At 35.7% G+C, this 22,129-nt stretch overlaps 1 protein-coding gene across 2 annotated transcripts in view; it reads left to right on the top strand.

Annotated features, from left to right (window-relative positions):
• Positions 1–22,129, top strand: part of astn2 (astrotactin 2) — a 276,226-nt gene that overhangs the window by 82,278 nt on the left and 171,819 nt on the right. For both annotated transcript variants that reach the window (XM_028025024.1, XM_028025025.1), the window contains one exon: positions 3,647–3,799. In XM_028025024.1, the coding sequence (XP_027880825.1) occupies positions 3,647–3,799 (153 nt within the window). The remainder of the gene's footprint in view (positions 1–3,646; positions 3,800–22,129) is intronic.

Raw genomic sequence — 22,129 nt, 5'->3', positions numbered from 1 at the left:
AAAAGAAAACTATTCCTCAAGTTCAGTGAAATTGTAAGGCTACTAATTTCTTTGAATTGTAATAACTCTGAAAAATGTAATCATATTATTAGTTCTATAATTTAGGCACACCTGTTGCCATAGCAACCGCCTGCTCCCCGCAAGACGAGCAAAGATTACATTAAAAACATAACATTCAGTCCGTTACGGTATCAAGTTTCCAGGCTTGATATTTTTTCATCGATTATTAATCAGCGCTTCCCTTAACACAGCGATGGTTGATTGACCAGCTGTGCTTGGTGCTAACGTGGCTAGCACGACTAACAGTTTAGTCCAAAGCCTTTTCTGCTAAAATAAAATCTTTAGTGTATGTCAGATACAGTACACATTGCATATTGATGTGTTTAGCTAACATAAGACTGTGTAGCAGACAGGCTTCAAGGTGTAGAAGTTGTATCAGTTCTGCCATTATGCTGTACTTAGCTAACGGGAAGCTAAGTGTGTTTGTGAGACGGCCACGCACGTGACCAGGTAGAATGGGCATCAGCCAATGAAAAGCGGCCCCTCTGGTAAGGTCCATATGCTACCACAATTCACCAATTTTCTGTTATTTTCATGACTAACATTGAGATTTTCTTTCTTTATTGAGAGTAAAGATATGTGTATTGAGTGTAAGCAAGTTTGTGAATATGTACACATACTTTCCATCACATAGACCATTTGAGACATAATTGTTTTGCTTTGCTTTTAATTCTATTCAACAGCCTTTGAGCAAAATGTACTTTTATAATTCATTTTTAAGTGACTCATTGCACTAAAAAGCTTTGTGTTAAATCTGTCTGCTTTTTTTCTGTCACCGCTTAATTGAGTTGTCTTACTTGGCTCAAACTGTTTTCTTTAAGTTTTGTTTACAGCAATTTCATTATATCTGCATGGTATATTAACTTCTTAGATGTCACTGTTGCACAACGTGGCTAATCCCAAGGTTTTATTAGAACTCATCATGGCCTAATTTGCTTATATATGTATAAATGGCTTAAACAGCTTCTTCACTGGGGCAAGCAGGAAGATGCTACTCCCTCAAGGCATGTACTTCAGTTTAAATCAGCATTGCTAGAAACATAGGCGCCAATACATTATCTGTTTCATCAAACCCTGTGGTGAACCTTAAAACCAATGTTGTTTCCAGACAGATTTTCTTTGTCTTCTTTTGTACTAGAAATTGAAACAGTATTCCAGTGTGATGGCTCTGCTGGAAATGTTTTTTTTTTTCCCCTCTAGCTGCAAGACGATACAAGATATACAAAAGATAAGAGTACAAAGGCACACAAAGCCATGTGAGGTTGACAGAATAAGAGATGAACTATTTAGAAAAAAAATGCTGAATTCTATCAAACACAGTAAATTGAAGTAGATACTAAAGAGACAATTAAGCTAGTCTATGTCAATCACTGGTATTATACACAATAACGTATGAACACAACTAAAACTACAATGCAGAAAAGGCACAACTAAACAAATATTCCTAATAACCTATATCAGCTAAACCTGTATAAAAATTCAATGACTGCTATCAAATAACATAGATAATATCATCCACAGTCTAGATAACTTTTGATCAATCTTAAAATCTTTATTTGGAACACTTTGGCAAACAAAATCTGTGTCCAGCATTATATATTTTTTGCTTTAAGTTGTCCCATGTCTACATTTTAACAATTTAAATCTTTTCCTGATGCTGCTGTATTTATTTACAAGAAATACATTAGCCATGAGCCATGTTCTAAATACTAACTCTAAGTTATAAGAAAAGAAAAGAAAAGAAAAAAACACCCTAAGCTTCTTTTGTCAATAGTGCAATAAAAATCAATTTGCACTGTTGTGCATTTCACAGAGTGGAGACCAAATTTGCTTGCTCAATAGACCATGAGGGTCAGTTGCTCCGCGCCACTCAACATGCATCTTGCATTCTGCCTCTGTCCGTTGGCTACAGTAGTCAACTTTAGATTAAAGAAATGCCAAGATGGAAAAATGAGCAACATGAACTGTGAAAGTTCATATGAAAGCAATGATAGGTTTACTATAGAAATGCTACTTTACTGTATTTTTTAACTTTAAGTTTGATTGTTTTTTGGCATTATCAGTAAACGGTTGACTCATGTAAGCGATACTCAAACATAACACATTCTCTGTTCAGCAGATATATGGCACTTTGGGAAAGTATTGGCCATTACAAATTTCATCTGCTTTTCCTTTTTTGTCGCTGTGAAATGTCCCAGATCATCATACTAATTTTACTATGAGATGAAGGTAACTTGAGTGAATACAAATACAGTTTTCAACTATTTTGTTTAAAGGGAAACCCTACCTAAAGCAATCTATTTAAAAATTCCTTAAATTAAATGTTATTAATAGCTATAATTCTTGTAGAAGCTGATTTGAAATTCATTTTTCTCGTAGTTTTTGCCTGAACGTGTTCATCAATGTTTATCTTGCATATTTTTGTAGATCAATAAGAGTGAATGTCTTTTTTTTTTAAGAATTTTCATTTAGAGGAGTAAAACTAAGCATAGAAGATTTTAGCAGTGTTCAAAAATACATTCATGGGCAGTTCGGACTTCCATTTCTTCATAATGAAGGGGTAAATTACAAGAAAAAAAAATGCACTGCAATACACCGTGACCAAAATATCTCCATGAAAAACAAAGCAGATGAAGCTGAGCTTAACTGCACATTAGCCTGAACAAATGTGCATCATAATGTTCAAACTGCAATGGCTTTGTTGTTGTTTTCAATCAAGACCTGTGTGAGCAATTGTATTGTTTTCACCTGTGTCTTCATCTCCTCTTCCTGGAAGCTCATTGGCATGCATGATGATACTTGACTGGGTGCAACATTTCACCATTATTCATGGACAGAGTACACCTCTGAGCCAGACTGACAGATCAAAAGATGATGATGATGGGTTGGGGCTACTGGTGTTTTGGGTGATGAATGGCCCCATCATTCAGAGATGGCTTTGCTGGAGGAAGTTTAAGGATGTTTTCATCGAGTTGTTAAATTTTCCACTTCTGATACACACTGCTTTCAAATGTGATCCGTGCTTATAGACGTGTGCATGTGTGTGTCAAATACAAAGAAGGGACAACATTCTAAAGGTACGCTTAACTTTTTTGCTACCACAAATGTACTAAAATGTGTAGAATCTCCCTTATTTCCTTTTGTGTTATCCTTTATTGAACAAGGGAAACCAAAACCCTCTCCCAGCCCCCCCTCTTTCCCTCCAGCTTGTTGTTTTGGAGTCATTCATCAGGAGAAGTGAGACTGAACAATCAAGGGAAGCGCTGGCAGGATCCCTGTAGAGATGAGGCAATATTGAATTGATGGTATCATTTAAAAGCTGGAAAAAAATAGAAGAAAGAAAACAGCACTGTTTTTTCCTACTGTCTAAATGAGACAGCCTTGTGGGTCTTAGTGCATTCCATGGTCTAATCTCTTAACCCTCCTAAAAAGAAGAGATAGAAACAAGCACTTCTGGAAAAACGCTGTTTGCGTCTCTGTATGGATTTTCAAATTGTCTTGAGAGAGAGTCACTCTTTACAAAGTGTTTGAAAAAAAAAGCAAACAACCATACAGTTTTGACATGACAACCATCTTCTTTTTATAGCTATCGAAGCAAACACTGACTCAATAGAGGATTTGATGCAGAGGTTCCAGGACAACTTTCGTGTTCCCAACACACCAACCAACATGTCCCATTACCAGCATACCGTGCACAGCTCATCAACAGGCCGGCGGAGGCTCTCCAGCCGCACCAGAGGTAAGATAAAAAAAGAAAAAAAAAAACACTTAATTGTAGGTAGTCTGCTTGTCACCAGTCCAACTAGACTGATTTTGTGAGACCTGCTGAAGTCTTACTAAAACAAGACTTTAAAAGAAATTAATAATATATTCAAATGTATATGACCAAAGATACAATTACTACTGCTTACTGTAGTTAAAATGTTTATTATAGTTATTGTTTTACTGAAACACACACACACATATATATATATATATATATATATATGTGTGTGGGGGGGGGGGGGTGTTGTCATTGAAGAGACTCATATAATCCAATGTGGTAAAAGGTTTTTCATGTCTTGCATAAATATTGTGTTTTGGGAAATAATTAGTTGTTCAAAAACTCATTCAAGACTTCATCTTTGCATAAAAATATAGACATTGGAGAATCTATTTTGCGCAAGTTTATATGTTTGACTTTAGATTTTAATGCTTTTAAAACTCATTGAAAACCAAAATACTTGTACATTAGAATTAAACTACAATTATTTGTTGATTTTTTTATTTTAATTTTTTTTACCACAGGCAGAAGGGAGCAGAGCTCTGTTTTTTTCTTTCTTCCACAGATTCTCTCTCGTGTTATACTGTCAAAACATAGTGAAAGTTTGAACAAATATATAAAAAAAAATTTGATTATGAAAGTTGCATACTGCAACTTTCAACAGAAAACAGAACTGTGCGTAGTTATTTGTTGATGTCCTCAGCCTCTTAAGAAAGCATGTAGGTGTCAGGTTGTGTTTGGGGAAAAAAACATGTAGACACCATATAACCAGTAAGCTACTTTCAAAGATTATCAAGGTAATGTTATTTAAATAATAAGCAATTGGGAAGGATGATTATTATAATTAGTCTGAGATTTTCATATTGGATCAATGTACCAACCCCAAAATATATATATGCACTAATTCAGTTATTATTATTGCACCACCTTGTTACAGTACTTCTTTTTAAATAAATGTATTCAAAATGAAATTGCTTCAAGAATGTTAAGCTAATGTGCATTATGCTATCTCAATAAATGTCAAGGTCAGGTTACTTTCAGACTCCCACTTGGTACTGAGGAAACTGTCTGAATGATATTGTAGACAACATGCAAATATTAACTTGATTCTATGGACAGATACCACATTTTATTTACTGCAGAAGTGCTGACCTCCACATGTTTGATGCTTGGACTGAAGTTGTTGAAAAAGTATTTCCCTGTGTGACATTCTCATCTTTTTCCTTTTTTTCACATATAGATGTTTCAAATGATCAAACATGTTTTACCCAAAGACCACAATTTATGTTTTTTTTAACCACTTTCATTCTTACCTAGAATATCTCTCATTAATGCAGTTTTTGCCCCGCTATTATCTTATTATTTCATCAAGAACACCAACCCAAACTGAGGCAATCAAAGTCAGCAATTGTTTAAGATATTGGGTTATTTTTAGTGTAGATAAAGTGGAATTAATCACAGCTTTCCTATAACTCTTATTCAACAATGAAGGATGAAGGGTGTCACGAGACTGTATTCCCTATTGAACTTGATCAGTAACCTTTTTCATACAGGGCCAGAATTATTTGACTTTCCTATGGTATAAAACACCCTATTTGTAAACTGCATTTTGTATTTACTGTCTGAAATGTTATATAAATGTTAGAAATGTTATATAATGGTTGCTCTGCATGGTACTTTAAATATGCATGGCTACAAAACCTTTATCATTTATTAAAAACAACAACAACAAAAAAAAAAAAACAACTGACATCTCATTTCAGTTTTAAGATCTGATCAGCAACATTAGCACTGAATACAGCTCATTACCTGCAGTGATAATTTCAGTCACATATGCTGTTAAAATAGTCTGTGTCGTTGGTCATGCCATTATGACCACAGATGAAATTTGTATTATAATGAGACATTCACCTTGCTGAGTTTACCCACCCTTGACAGAATAACCATTCTTTTACTTTAATGGCACAATAGAAGAATGAACCAAGAATTTCTTTTCTTTCCATTTTGCACAAGTCTTACATACTTGCTTCTTCATTTTCCCCAATCACACAGCGATTCAGAGCAATTACATTATAGTATAAAAAATTTCAATTTGTGTTGTTATTAATTGCCATTGGGGATTTGATTGGGCATTACTGAAGTGTATCATGTGTCAAATTACTGAGCAAAAGAGACAAAGCCATTAATTCCCACACCCTCAAAACTGCGAAGGACATGACTGAGAGATGTGCTTTTCGAGGTCAGTGGTGAAATATGTCTTTTGTGATTTTGTAATTTTGTAATTTAAAACTGTACAGCAGTTCCTGAGAGTTGACCCACGCTACAAAAATTTATAAACACTTATTTGGACTGGGGTTAAAGGCAATTTAACTGGTCAGAACCCAAAGATCAGTTCTGCACAAAGGGAAAAACAGTATTCACAGAAATGAAGCGACTCGACTTTATTTCGGGACAAAGACACCAAAGATATTTTTTCATTTCAGCTGTTAATGCAACTTGCAAAGCAGCTTAATGCAGTGCATAGACCTGCTTTTAAAGTTTGTAGACCAACATTAACCCACAGAATGGAAAAAGCAGAGAAGTTGTATGCTCTTTTTACCATTTTATCAGTGTCTAAGCACGTACTATCACCTAGTAGATGCTATAACTGGTTTGGTGGAAAAACCTTTGATGTAACTTAGATCTGCACTCCATAATCTAATACATCATTGATGCATTTTACAAGAAGCTGTAAAAATTATTTGGACTGGATGATTGAAGTTACTTTCACAGATTCACACATTTTCTCATTAACATAACTTTGTGTTGTGCAACAACATTGATTGAAAGGAATTAATGAGCAAACAGGCCTCAGTCTCTTTCAGTTATTGTTTTTTTTGAATACCTGCCTGTTGAAGTCTTTTACTTTGGATCTAAGGTTTCTTTAAAGATACAGTGTTTTATTCAGCCAATGGGATCAAGACATCCTCACCAGTGTAGCTTGGGGAGAACTGTGGACAAAGAGGAAGAATGCTCACAGAAATTCCTGCTGTGGCTCCTCCTCTCACAGCATGGTAGTATTTACTTTTCGTGAGTGACACCAAAAGTGTCACTCAAAAAAATGGGTTAACTTTTTTATGAGTGACTTTTGCATCCAAAAGAGTCATGATTTCTTGAGTTTTTTGTTTTTTTTTACTATTTGTTGTTCCTAAAACCTTTGCCGTTATGACCTACTAAAAAAAAAAGAAAACAAGCACACAGTTTCACAATTTTACTTAACAATACCATAATCTGCACAGTTTTTATTTGGTAACATGCTGATGGTGTGTGACAATGCAATCTAGGAGTTAACAGACCAATATTGGCAACAATATTGGTCTGCACAAGCCAGATTGTGCAGACAAACTGGCTTGTCTGCACAAGAGGAAACCTCATTGTCTTCAGTGTCTGTGTGGGAGGGAAAACAGTAGTTGCAGTTGGAATGTGATGCATGGGGTGTCGACATCCAACACCACACAGCGATTTTCTAAAAAAGCTTCTTTCTTGGGGTGGAGAAAAGGGGGGAAAAAAGCAGCTAATGGTCAATCACTGAGTACAAGTGCTGTCTGTGCCCAACATTGTCCACAAATCTATGCAGAACACCAAAAAGACCAAAACATTTTTATTGTATTAATAAAAGTTGCAAAGACATTTGTTCAGCGTCTGATAAAAAAAAAAAAGTAATTGTCAAAATTGTTGTCATATTTATCACAAAAACTATCAGTGAATTTTCAGTAAGATACGACCTGGCAAAGCTGTTCTGGGCCATTAGCGAAACACTGCATCTGTTCATAGTGTCCCCATACCTACATATAGCGATATGCACTGTAGCAACATTCCTTATTCCCTATTCAGCATATTGTCCTAGTTATAAGCTGCATCATATACCTGGACTCTTGAAATGTTGACTCATGCATAAATGCCATTATCATGCAGTTATAAAATTCACAGTACACCAGCTTGCATTTCCTTTTTTTTGGAAAATAGGTATTTAGTACTACTACTACTGAGACTATTATTAATAAGAATAACAATGTTGATGACAATAACAATATTCTGCATATCTTAATAATCATAGAAGCTTTATTAGGATTTCATTGAAATTATGATGACCAAAATTACATTTAGCATTAAAGTTACAATTTATGTCAGCCAACTTATGTTTAAAAGTGGTTAGCTGAATATTTTTAGCCTGCTATTCAGTGATTTATTTTTCCAGTTGGTACATTAATTTGTGTTCTATGTCTGCAGTATTCCCTGTCATTTAATAAAGTACGGGTTGCAGAAAGGTTAGCTTAGAAAAGTCGGTGAACAAACTAAACAGCTCAATGAATCATTTATTTTCTGCTTGATATGGTTTGTACTGTTTTTAAGGAGATATATTGCTGTAATTGCATACTTTATAGGCTCTACAGTTACTGTCAGATTCAGCAACATCAAATCAAGCATTTATTCAGTTAATCAGATTTGCTAGTTTTATGTTGTCTTTACAATTGCAATCTAAAATTCCCACATCTAGAATGTATCCTAGAAACCTGTGGGTAAATACACTGAAGTAATATTTATGGCAATGTGAATAACAAGTTTGTCCTTAAAACATCCTACCTTATTTGCATACACTTCTGTGCATTCTAATCTTCACTGTTCATGTCTTTCAGCGTGCTAGCGTGGTGAAGTGCTGGTGTTTGATGTTTTGCAACAAGTACTTTTCTTATTTCAACAACGATAACCTTATGGTTAATATCTGGGATTTATCCTTAATTAATGTTTTGAAGTGACACATGAAAGTATTAGCTTTTGGTGTCTTATGTGCTTGTGGGTGTGGAAGGGAGAATGAGAGACAGCAAGAGGATTTGCATTGCAGAGCTCGGTTTCACTTTCAGTCGTCTTCAGTCTTTGGTGCAGACCAAACACAGTGATTACACTTGTTGGTCTCCAGCCCTCAGGCGTCTCTTCATAACACGCCATACATATGATGTCCTGCCAAGCTGGAACAGTTTTCTTTTTCTAATTTCTGTGGAAACTATAGTAAGGCAGGAGAGTAGATCTCCTTGATCAGGGAGCAATCAAAATCGTAATTACTGTGTTTAATATAGAAAACGAAAAAAATATGTTTATATGATTCCTCGTTTATTTGGAACTTATTTGATTTGACTCTCAACTTTCCAAGTCTTGACTTTGTACTTTTCTTGGAATTTATGTCTTACACAAGACTTGACTCAAGACTCGATTGGACAGAGCTGAGACTTTCTTGTGACATGCAAAATAATGACTTAGCCCCACCTCTGTCAATAGTTCTAAAGATGTTTGATTTGCTCACGATGACCTACTATCTTGCTGTTGTTAGCCACAGTTTTTGTGAAGATGCTCGATTAGAGGAATTCTACGTGTACAGCCAGTGGTTTGACACTGGGTGTATTCTGGTGAAACAAAGTGGAACCTCTCTTTGTTGATTCTTCATCTGTTTAATGTCTCTTCGATTGCTTGCTTACAATATTGGTTTTGTAGTATGAGATCTAAGAAACTGCTGGGTATGAAGCACAGCACTTATTTAATGATGAGTTTGTTCTATGTTCTGCAAGGCTAAACAGTGACATTGGGCAAATCTTCAAACACTAAATATCTGTAGTGAAGCCAAAAGCATTTGCAATAGATAAAATACCCCACAAGCAATGACAAATGTTTTTTTTTAATTTTATTTTTTTATCCAGAACAAACAGCACTGTGTTGAAGGGGGGAGGAAGGGAGACATATCCTTGATGAAGACGCTGCAAAAAGCGATGATATGTTCTATATTCTCTATCTCAACAATTGTTTAGTCATTCAGAGTGATGAGTCCAGTTAACTTTTTTGTAATAACTGCTGCTTTAGCTTTCTCAATTGTTCAAACTTGACTAAGAACTTGACTAAGTACTTGCTATATAATGTGCTGCATAAACTTAAATTTTCACTTTTCAGCTTCCCCTCAAGAAATACTGTTAAGTTAACAACTTAACTGCTTTAATTTTCTGTTTAAAGTAGTTTCAAACCATAAGCTAGTTACATTATTTTGATAACAGTCCAACACTCATGCTTTGCAGAAACTGTATTAGGTGCAGCATGAAAACGTTTTCCTCAGTGAAAACAGAAATCTGGTATTGAGTCAGCTACTTCATAATTATGATTACCCAAAAATGTGTTGTTTTTTTTTTACTGATTTCTGTAAACAGATTGACATCCTTTGCATAAAATACACATTAAATTAACTTCAGGGGAAGACGTTGCATTTATGTTGAGTAACTTAATTAAAAACATACAGCTCAACTCTAAGTCCTGATTATAATTTATGACTTAGTATATTGGAGAACTGCCAGCGGAGCGTTTGATTATGGCAGGTGCTATAATCCCATCAAGCTAATTTCTCTGTGTGCTATGGTTATTCTCTCAGTGTCACACGCATATCTTCTGTAGCTTTGTTGCACAAATGGTTTTACTACATATTTTCAAATTTTCAGCTCAAACACTTTGATCTACTATGCAGTCCTTTTTTCTCTCATTCACACACCCATAAGCGTGTCAGCAGCAGTGCTGGAGTTTGGTGTATTGCCTTTTTGAGCTTCTGAGTAGAAGCTCAAAAATAGTGGGAGCATACTCCGACTGGAGTATGCTTGTAGATTACTGTAAAGAAATCTGATTTACTGTATGTTGAAACATGTTTGAACATAGTCAGTCTTGATGAATGTTAAAGCTTTTCTGGTGGTGTGCTCCACACAGATAACGCAAAAAGAATCTGATAATTTCAACAAGTTGTCTGTCCAAGCTGCCCATCTCTACTTTCCTTGCTTAAGGTCACCAAAGCTCTTCTTTATATGTGCAAATGTGCGTAGCATCCAGCTATATTACATTTTGGAACCAGCAGAGATGATTTGGAGCTAGTGTGTCTGTGTACGGTTGTGTGTTTCTCTCCCTTTTTTTTTCTTCAGCAGAGCAGTTCATGAAGCATGAAATTAAACTCTGAATGTATGTAAACGTGATACTTATTGACAACTGATTTGAAATTCATTTTAACTGCGGTCTTCATCACTTATTGACTTTGTAATAACAAATTTAAAACCAATTTTAGTTTTGTGTTTTGAGTTAGAGAGAGAGAAATGGAAAGTGTGAAGGAGAGAAATAAATTTTCCATATGCACTCATTGTTCACAAGAATTACACCTGTTCCTTAAAGAAACACTCATTACTTTTGTGTATAAGGAAATGTTCTTGCTCAAAATTGTGTTCAAAAGCTGTGTGGTTGAAATTCACTGGAGAGTTTTGCAGTTTTTACACAGCTAATGAACAGTTATGGAACAATATTTATTGGTGTATTTGCAGAAGGCTGGAGAGATTTACAACGGTGCACTAGTCAAGGTTCTCTATCCTGACTGAGAGGAGGTTTGAAAGGAGCCACTGAAGTGCTCCTTTGCGTAACAAAGGTCATTACAATGAAATTGAACTGACCTGTCGTGCATGTGTGGATGGGGTGACTGCACACAGTTTAAATGAGTCACTACGTGCAACATAGCCAGATGTATAGCAGGTCATACTATTGATCTAATTCTGATTTTAAGCTAAAGTTATAGACATATTTATGCACAATGTAAGCATACAGCTTGCCCAGAATTAACATACCCACAGATTTAGTCTTAAAGTTTTCATTCAACCAAAAATATTGCTGTTTATTTGAAACCTGCATCTTATAAAAGATAATCGTGGATTGTACAAGGTTTTCACTTTTTCATAAAATTTAGACAAAATATTGCATGATAAAAACCATTTGAATCAGTAGAATAAATTGCACTGGCACTACATCAATCTTGACACTACATCTAAGACTGACACAGGGTGCATATGTTTAAAATTTAACCCAACTGCTATTCGTTCATTGCAACCATAACATTTTATGTGCACATGAAAATGTATAAAAGATAAAATATTTGGTAATTTGTTACTATCCAAATTACCAAATTTACTAATGTCAATGTTTAATAGAGGATGCACATACAATCTAAAAGACCAGCAAGTCAGGATAGTCATCCTGTCAAAATTAGCTGCATTTTCAGTTTTTCTGTCCCACCACTCTAAACCATGTATTTGTCTGCACAATTTAGACACATGAAGAAATTAGCTCAAACCAGTTTATAGTAATTTACTAATGCAACAAATTTATATCCATCCATCCATCCATCCATTTCCTGTTCACCCTTGTCCCTAATGGGGTCGGGAGGTGCTGGTGCCCATCACCAGCTACGTTCCGGGCGAGAGGCGGGGTACACCCTGGACAGGCCGCCAGTCTGTCACACAAATTTATATATATAGATTTTATATTCAGCTGAGTTTTAAAGGCTAACCAATGATTATTCATGCATTTTTTTTTATTTTACAATTAACAGCGTATATATTAGTTTTTTCTGCACAAGCTCACTGGCAGGGCTGCACAGTGGCGCAGTTGGTAGCACTGTTGCCTTGCAGCAAGAAGGTCCTGGGTTCGATTCCCGGCCGGGGTCTTTCTGCATGGAGTTTGCATGTTCTCCCTGTGCATGCGTGGGTTCTCTCCGGGTACTCCGGCTTCCTCCCACAGTCCAAAAACATGACTGTCAGGTCAATTGGTTTCTCTAAATTCTCCCTAGGTGTGAGTGTGTGTGTGAATGGTTGTTTGTCCTGTATGTCTCTGTGTTGCCCTGCGACAGACTGGCGACCTGTCCAGGGTGTACCCCGCCTCTCGCCCGGAACGTAGCTGGAGATGGGCACCAGCAACCCTCCCGACCCCATTAGGGACAAGGGTGTACAGAAAATGGATGGATGGATGGAAGCTCACTGGCAAGGGGGGTGAAAACTTCTTGCATCTAAAATGACAACCTGGCACACCTTTTCAGCAAACACCTAGCTGAATTCCCTGAGTGGGCTCCACACACTTTTCTATGTGCATACTAGTTCCAAATAGCCAAATAGACTCTTGATTCTAGTGAGATGCAATAAAAAAGACATTGAAATGAGTGCAGCCAACAAATATTCAGCCCACCGAAGTACATGAGGCAAGTGGTGGCTTGTTAAACCTCCCACCTTTTCAAATCCTTTCTCTCCCTTTAAACTGGTAGCTGCTCATAAATTTTAGTTGTAAAATGTGTCAACAGTACTTATACTGCAACGCTCTCTATAATAATATTCATCATACCAAGGTTTCATTTTGTATGAAATGGAATTGTGTGTGGATGTTTGTTTGTGTGCCTGGTTTTGTTTGCTGAATGCTTAAAGTCCAACTGTAGGGTAAAACAGTATTGATTTTTTTTCTAACATAAAGAAACAGAGCTGAAGTAGACTGGGGTACAGGGAAGTAATGAGTGAAAGAAGGAGAGGCAAGAAGAGCCACACCAGAGTGTTCTCTGCCTGTATTAATCCTCCGGATCACTGAGGTCTTCTGGTTTTAGCCTACTCTGTATCCTCAGAACCAGAACCCAACATGGAGAAGCAGAATTCAGTTTCTGTGCACCACAAATCTGGAACAAACTTCCTGAAAACCGAAAAAACAACTGAAACATTGAGTTCCTTTTGATCAAGGCTAAAAACTCTCTTGGTTAGAGGTGGTTTTGACACATGAAAAAAGGATGATATTGGCAACGGTGGCAGGAGTTCGTCCCTCTATCGGTGGATTGCCGGTTTCCGTTCTGCCTGCTTTGTTGTTGTGTTGCTCTCTGCTGTCGGGTCCTTGAGCAAGACACTTCACCCGCCTTGCCTGCTGTTGGTCAGAGGGCCTAGTAGGCACCAGAGCATGGCAGCCTCCCCTCTGACAGACTTCCCCAGAGCGGCTGTGGCTACCATCCAGTAGCTTGACACCATCAGTGTGTGAATTTGTGTGTGAATGACTGACTGTAGTGCGATGCACTTTGGGTTGCTATGAACTTGATAAAGCTCTTAACAAGTACAGGCCATTTACTATTTTACATAAACATTGACACATTCAGATGGAACATATTTGATATGTCATGATGAGCTCAGTGATGGCACTTGACAAAGTGTAATGTCTGTTACTGGTTTCACAGTTGGTGACTGCATGATGTGCATTGTTGCTGAAATATACTGTACAAATAAACTTGATTGCTTTTTAAAAGGAGACCAACTGACCTGCAAAAAAGAAAAAAATATATATTAAAAAGTACCTGAGTTTACTTTTTCGTCTCTCTGATTTTATGATTTGCAGTTCTGAATCTCTTTGGCTGATGTAGCATGGAGTGCCTCAGGCCTACCTGTGCGATTCTGACTCCAGAAGGCTGTGTTTGTGCCTGTTTGCAATTTCCAAGCTCTATTACTCATGTCAATCTGACTGGTTTACATCAAACCTACAAGGAATTTAGGCAACTCTTTACATTAACCTTGATCCCAGCAAGACTTGTGCACCTGTCAACAGTTATACACGTACTAAAATCTCACTGTTAAAAAAACATTTTTATTTTTTTTTATTTTAATTTTGCCAGTAAAAATAAGTATTTTTGACTTTTCAGTCACTCCTTCATACTGCCTCTTATGCACAAGAAATTACAGTTTCCAACCCTTTTGTTTCCTTTGTAAATTAAGCCAATGTGTCCTGCTCAGTAAAGTGAAGGCATAGCAAAAGTCAACTGACATACACAAATTGTACCACCTATTTAAGCTACGATCCAAGCTTTTTTTTTTTTAGGGATTTGCTATAGACCAACACAAAGTGAAATGTTTGACGTTTTATACAAAAAAAAAATATAAGAAGTGGGACATGCATTTGTTTTGAGTTTCCTTTATTCTGACATTAACAGTCTGGAAAGGGTTACAAAGCCATTGCTTAGGCTCTGGGATTTGAATGAACCACATTAAGAGCCAAATATTCACTAATGGAGAAAATGTAGAACAGTGATAAGTGATAAGCCAGGAGTGGCCTGCCAACCTATCAAGAGTACTCCAAGAGCCCATTGCCGATTCATCAGAGGTCACAAAAACCCCCATAACAACATCATATACACAGCAGACCTCACTTGCCACAGTTAAAACAAATCTTCACGATTCAACAAGTCATGTAGGGATCCGATTGAAATAATCTGGAGTGAACAAGAAAGCACAGTGCATTTGGTGGTTGTACTGTGAAGTTAGGTAAAGTTCAATTCGTAGGAACACTTGTGAAAGACTCTGTAACTGTGTTGATGAAACCGAAAAAACATTGCGTGCAACATATAAACATAATCAACTAGAAATACCAAGTTTTCCCAACTAGCAGAACACATGCTCATTTAATCTACTTACAGTTAATACTGTTCAGTTTAAGTGTAATGTCATGCCACTTTGGTTCCATTTTTACAAACTGTCTGGAATTAATTAAAATGTATAGTCTATAACTCATAGTAAAAAGTATGAACCTCCAGAAACCCTATCTCTCTGCAAGCTTCTCCTACTTTAGCGTTTAAAGATTTTAGTTCCAATAATAAAAACTATATAACCTGCAAACAAGATACTTCATGACATGGTCATAAATCAAAGACGGTCAAAGTAGAAACTGCTCTTCACCCTGAGGTTACACACAAATGATTAAGTTTATGTTTTTGCTATTATTTCAAATGGCTTTCCCTGGAGACACAATTCTTTCCTTGTTGTAATTTGTGGCTTCCCCTGAATCTCTACATCTCCTTTTCCTTCTTGGAGGAGGTATACTTATTTCACTCTACCAGCTGACCCAAAACTGAATCAGTATTATCTGTGGACTCTGCTGATGCAATATGTGAGGGATAATTCCATGTCTGAGCCCATTTTGATCGCACTACCCTAAAGTTTATTCAATAAGTCATCACCACATAGAGCTATTACCCTGAAACTGGAGTCATGTTTGCTAAAGAATTGCAAACGTATACCGTTCAGCTTGAACATCTCAGAAATAGTGCTGTTGATTTGATTTGTACATCCTAAAGGCTTTAGTTTAGGCAACATAATCTTGTTCATGAATGGAGATATGAATAAATCTGATGAAAGCTAAGCTCAGAAATTATTTAATTATTTTAAGCTGTTTCTCTAAAGTAACAAACTGGACCTTTATGTACAGTCATTGTAAAAATAAAATTACAATTGCAAGGTTTTGATGTGCACATTTTCTGGTCTGCATGTATACATGCAGCCATAAATGTATACATGCATGCATATACACATGCCATCAGAATAATCAGATTAAAGCTGAGTAGAAAGACTTGTTAACTCATGGAAATAAGGCATGAACTTAGAACTAAAGGCTTGTCATAAAGCTGCAATAAATAGGCAACACTTTAAATGGGTAAGGTTAACTATATGAGCTAGAAGTAGCGAGTGAGTGAGAGACAGACTACAGTATGTCATTGTACTACCACAATGTGTTTAACCAGCTTCCTACGCAGAAGATTATTAGCTTTTACTATGCAGACTGAACTCATAGCCCTTTGCTATTCCTTAGCTCATCATCTAGCTAATTATTCTCACTACAGGGAATGTTACAAAGGAGAACATCCTTTTATCTCCTGTGGACTTTCTGTTCTTTCATTGCGTGCGCATGTGTGTGTTCTGTGCTGGTCTCACTGCTAGACTCAGTGTCTGCTGCTTTACTTTTCAGTTAGTTCTTTCATGGTAATAGACCAGTTAGGCAGGTAACCATGGTTATGTAAATGTTGACCAACTGGGTCATTCACTTGAAAGGTTCATATGGCCCCGTCCGCATATGTGGAGAATAAGCCAGCAGATGCCCAGGCATATTATTATTTATTCCTTTTTGTTCCTTTTTACATGACCTACAAACTTTTCATTATGTGTCACTCCCATGTCCTAAAGTTTTGTGTGTTTTTCCAACATGCTACTGTGCAGGATCCACTTTTAAATGAAATCTGCCACATAATCAGCACTTTTTTTGTGTGTAATTTCAACCCATCTGTCTCTGCAACCTGGCAACTCACAATCCGATTCAAGAGGCATCTGCACTGCTTCTTGATCAGGCAAGATGGCAGCTGAATGATAAATGGATTAGTTACTATTAAGCTACTGTGGCTTAGTTTACAAAAACAGTACATACACTTGAATACAAACTACACATAATACTTATTAAATTGATGTAACAGATAATTGCAGTTTAGCTCTACAGGCACTGTCTTGTACTTTAAACATTTGTCACGTTCAAACAGCTTAATGCACTGCAAACAGCTCATTATTAAAGAAAGACACATGAAAGACTGCTGTAAGTGTGTGGACTAACTTTGAACATTGAAATGTACAGCTCCTGTCAAATCTGTAGCCACTGCATGTCTGCTGGTATTTTATAAAACTGTAATACCAGCACAGTCGATAACGGCATACAAAATAACTTTGAAAGATTTTTGAAATTATGTTACCTTTGGGAAACTTAAAGAAAGAAATGTGTCTTTTTAATGGGATTCTCTTGTGTACACATGCTTCTGTTTAGCCTTGGCGGCATAGCTGTTTGCCTTTTTTTATAGGACAGAGTTTCACTACTCCATTCAGAGAGTAGTGAAACTATCAACAGTACTCTACTGTTGAGAGAGAAAAAAATATCATTTTAAATCAAAGTAACTAAAGAAGTTGGTTAAGAAAAATATTGTAATAAAGGAAGAAAATGCAGATGGGAAGTGAAAGGATGGCTAGCATATTCCCAAAGTGATTTTAAATGGGTTCTTGTGTGTGTTTATTTATCAAAGCTGTACACTACCCAGGTACTAGGATCTTTCTGTTATGTGTATTATAAATTTATGCAAATACACATTGTTTTCTTGTTTTAGATTAGTTAGATTAAAAAGTCTATGTCATTAAAAGAAGAGTTTTGGTTGTTTTTAATTAAAACTGTGTTACTTTCTTCAAAATCTGAAGTTAACATTAACTAAGATGAATACATCTTAAGGTAATTTGTCAAAGTCCATATGATTGTGGTATGGCTTTGTAAGCTTCTTAACATTTTAGTTAAACGGAGGCACAGCTCTGGATGTATTTTAAAGCCTCACCTTAACTATACCGCTTTCTCATTTGACCTAATGGGAGAAATCAAAACAAATCAGCCATGAAATCAAGAACATACTCAGTCACTGTTAAAAGCCTGATTAATCCCACGGGTGTAATTTCCACATTGTTTGAAATTGCCACATTTATTGGTTCAAACAATTATACACAAGTATGAACACCCCAACTAAAATTTTAAGGTCCGCAAAAAACTTGAAAACATTAAGACTATGGAATAAATCATAAATTGAAACTCCTTGATGTGTTTTTTTTTATTATAAGCCATTTGAAACTTTTTTTTCACTTTGTGACTTTGTGGTAATAAAATCACCATTCAGAAGATGTGCTAAATGTGTGAGAGAAATCCATAGTAACAAATAAGACCAGACCTATGCCAAAACATGAAATTTAACTTTAAACATTCAAGCTTTACATCCTTGACAGGAAAATTTGTTCTTGATTTCATCAAAGAATGTGTTTAAGCTAGTTGCTATAAAAAAAATAAAATAAAAAAGTTAGTTGTGCAGCATGATAGACAAATGCTTATCATTGTTGTTATAACATTACAAATCAAAACTTGTGGAACTGTGGTAACTTTGTTAAATTCAAGATGCCTCTCTAACTACTACAAGACTATGAAGACCATATTAGTCTTGAAGTAAAGGAGTTGCAGCATTCTACTGTCTTGGTGTTTTACATTAAGACACAATTAAGACATCAATGAAGTGAAACGATCACATTCAATTTTGTGTGTGTCAAAGCAAGGTCTAATTGGCTTCTAAACATGTAGGTTAAATTTTAATCATGGCCTTATTTGGTAGAGTGTTGTTGTAAATTTGTAAATGTCAGTGCCCCATCCTGTCAGTGGGTAGTGTGCCAAGGTATAAAATGCAGTGTAGTCTGTTTCAGCTGTTACAATTGGTACTTTTTATGATAAAGCCCCGTTTTACACCACCACTGAACTTCTTCCCGAGTGGATTGGTTGACAAGAGCAAACACTCACTGATGAGGTGTGATCACAGCAGTATATCTCTAGACAGCTTTTCTTCTTTCTTTTGTTGTCTGTAAAAACTGTGATGACTTGGCTTACTTCCTATGTTACTTTTTAAACTTGTAAAATACAAACAGAAATCAGATCCTTATGAGATTAAATCAGTATGTTCAATTCAATGCACTTCTTTTTTTTTGTTTGTTGTTTTTATAAAGAATCAGGTTTTGTCCATTTGAAGTCACAATGTATACACATATTACATTTTTATTGTTTTTATCAGAAACCAATATCTGTTAAGGTAATGATTCCATCTGAAATCCATCTAGGTCTTGAGATATTTAAAAGCAAAATTTATTTGATGTTTTGAGGCATTTTAAATTGTATTCAGCATTAATATGCACACAGTCAAGGGTTAAAACAAACCTAAATTAGATATTTTACTTCCTAGCTCAAGGATGCTGAGACATTTCTAAAAGGGATATTTTTAATGGAATCTAAATGTCTAACCACCAAGAAAATAAAAAATAAAAAATACAGCAAATTATTGGGCATCCAACTATTGCTGGGAAAGTAAATATCATCCTTGTAGGTTCTTTTCATTTTTTTGTGAAATAGTTTTAAATAAATTATATTAGTTCTGTATAAAATATAATATTTAACATTTATTTCAGCTTTGTGAACATCCAGTATGCTGACCCTGTGAAGCCAGCCCTGCGTTTGCTCCTCTTCTCTCGTTTTCTGCTCCCACCAACTCTGTGAGCATGTTCTAACACGATGCATAAATTCAGAACCAATTTTACACCACATTGACTGAGCTCCACTTTCCAAACAGCCGTACTGGAGCACTTGAATCCTACTCAACTCTCATCCAGTATAAGTGCACCAGACCAAGAGACTGGCTCTAGCTTCCAGTACAGACTTTCTACTCAGACTTAATAAAACTTTTAATCATGCCCAAAATCTTTATGATGCAGGCAATTTTTCATAAGCCATTGCACATCATTTATGGAGTGAAAGAGAGAAATTTTTCATCTGGCATTTGTTATCAACATACACAGAGAGGAAAATAAGTATTTGATACAGCACAGTTTTGTTTTGTTTTGTGTTTTTCCCCAAGTTCGCCGACTAGCAAATAAGCCAGGTTTATTTGTAAGGAATATTTCAGCAGCAAGGCAGTTCTAATGCTTTACATAATAAAAACACAACCCAATAATCAATTATGAATCAAGCATCTAACATTAAATTGGTCAAATGCCATCATGAATAATAATAATAATAATAATAATAATAATAATAATAATCAGATATACATCAAATTACTCCTTATTGCAGTTATTATTAATAATCAGAGGCAACTGTAAGTAAGTATGTTTTTGTTTTTTTTGTCCTGCTTAAAAAAAAAGAAGGTGTTTCAGGATTTTTCCAATTTTCTAGAAGTTTAATCGAGATTAGTGGAGCCAAAAAATGAATGTTGCTTCTCACTCTGTTAATGCAGAGTGGACAAGAACCAGAAGATCTGAGTGGTCTGCAAAGTTGTTGATACAACAAAAGGCCTTCAGTATATTTTTGTGCTAAACCTTTTAGTGATTTGTAAACCAACTTAAGTATTCTTCTGCTTGGATCTTTGAGAAGCTGATTGTGAGCATGTCAGGACCTCATCTTACTCTTTATACCCCAACCTTTCTTTCTTACTTTCTTAAACAAATGATTGATTCTCCACATAAACATAGAAATGGTCACTGTCTATCTCAGACTCTGACTCAGACTCCCCACTTCATCTTCCAGCTCAATAGTCCCAATTGCCTACTGCATATTCATTCTTTGCATCATTCTTTCACATACAAAATAAAACCACTAAACTACATACAAATTTGTATGTAATTTTCCAAACTTTCTGTCAATACTGAGAGCTCATTGTTTTTCCCCCTGCACTTACTTCTCCATTCCCACTTCTGATTGATATTCTTTTGTCATTACTTGCACAACTTTATTCTGTTTCTCAGCAACAAATGCAAAAGATACTTTTTGGCTGAAATTTCCAATAGCAAAGGCCTCTCATTTTGCATTTTATTTTTGTTTTTTTATGTTTGTAAGCTCATTCCTTTTCACATTCCCAGAATAGCCAGTTTCACAATTTTTCTGATATTCTAAAAAAAAAGACGGTTTAATTATTTTAGCTTAACTCTGCTTTTACACAATTTTAAACAATTTAAAAATTAATGTGTTGTTTATAATCTGCACTTTAGGCACAAGTTGAAAACATATTTTTCCCTTTTGTGCTGACAAACACATGCACACCTAAATGAATATCCAGAGACGATCCAGAGACATTTCTGTAGTATACACTGTTTGCTAGTGGGATAGCTATGGATGGAGAAGGCACATTTACACAATTCTTGCAAAATTACTTACTTGGATGCTTTCTCACACACATTCTGCAGAAAGTTGGTGACTCCTGAACTTCATTCATCCCCTGACCTCACTCTGTAATTTTTTGTGGCCTACCATTTTCTCACTGAAGTTATGACATTCCAGTAAGCTCCATTTTGCTATAACAACACTGACATTTGACTGTAGCACATTACTTTTACTTATTGCACAATTGTCATTCTATCACAGTACAAAGCTGGAATTCTCTGGACTCCTGGGGGCAACTCTTTCTCTTTCAATAATGTCCATAGAGGCACTCTGCATACCTAGGTCATTGATTTTATTTTATACGTGTCTTCGGAAATGTTTAGAAAACATCCATTAATTTTTTTGGATGGATGAGCCAAAACCTTTGGCAATCTAGTTGAATTCTTTGTGTTTTGCAACTTTTATTTATTTATTTATTTATTTTACTTCTGCTATTATTATAGTCAGTCTTAGGTATATAATTACGATCGTTATATTTTTGTTTTATGTGTTAATTTCATTTCCTTGGTTCCACCTCCTTTTTCATCTGTCTCTTTGCAGTTTGCCATCATCTGTCTAGTCTGCTGACTCTACGAGGAATGGCCAGTCAAACCAATATCTTAATAAATTATACTGTGCAGCGGAGTCGGTGTCTCATTTCTCTCCTTTGTGGAGCTAATTTACCTATATTTCCAATTTGGCTGACAGAGATTATCAATAACATACAGTCTATTTGTAAGTTACAACACTTTTAAAAAAATGTATAAGCGCATACAGATATTTTCAAACCTTTATTTCTGTTAATTATGAGAATTTGTTTTTGTTTGCAGGTAGTAAAAGCAACATTTAGGAGTCAGCTATTTCATTAAACTAATAAAAGGCAATAAAACTCTTTGTAAT

The sequence above is a fragment of the Xiphophorus couchianus genome, chromosome 8 (assembly GCF_001444195.1).
Source record: "Xiphophorus couchianus chromosome 8, X_couchianus-1.0, whole genome shotgun sequence".
In the NCBI taxonomy this organism is placed as follows: Eukaryota; Metazoa; Chordata; class Actinopteri; order Cyprinodontiformes; family Poeciliidae; genus Xiphophorus; species Xiphophorus couchianus.
The sequence above is the reverse complement of the archived record's forward strand: the minus strand, read 5'-3'. Positions and strand labels throughout refer to the sequence as shown.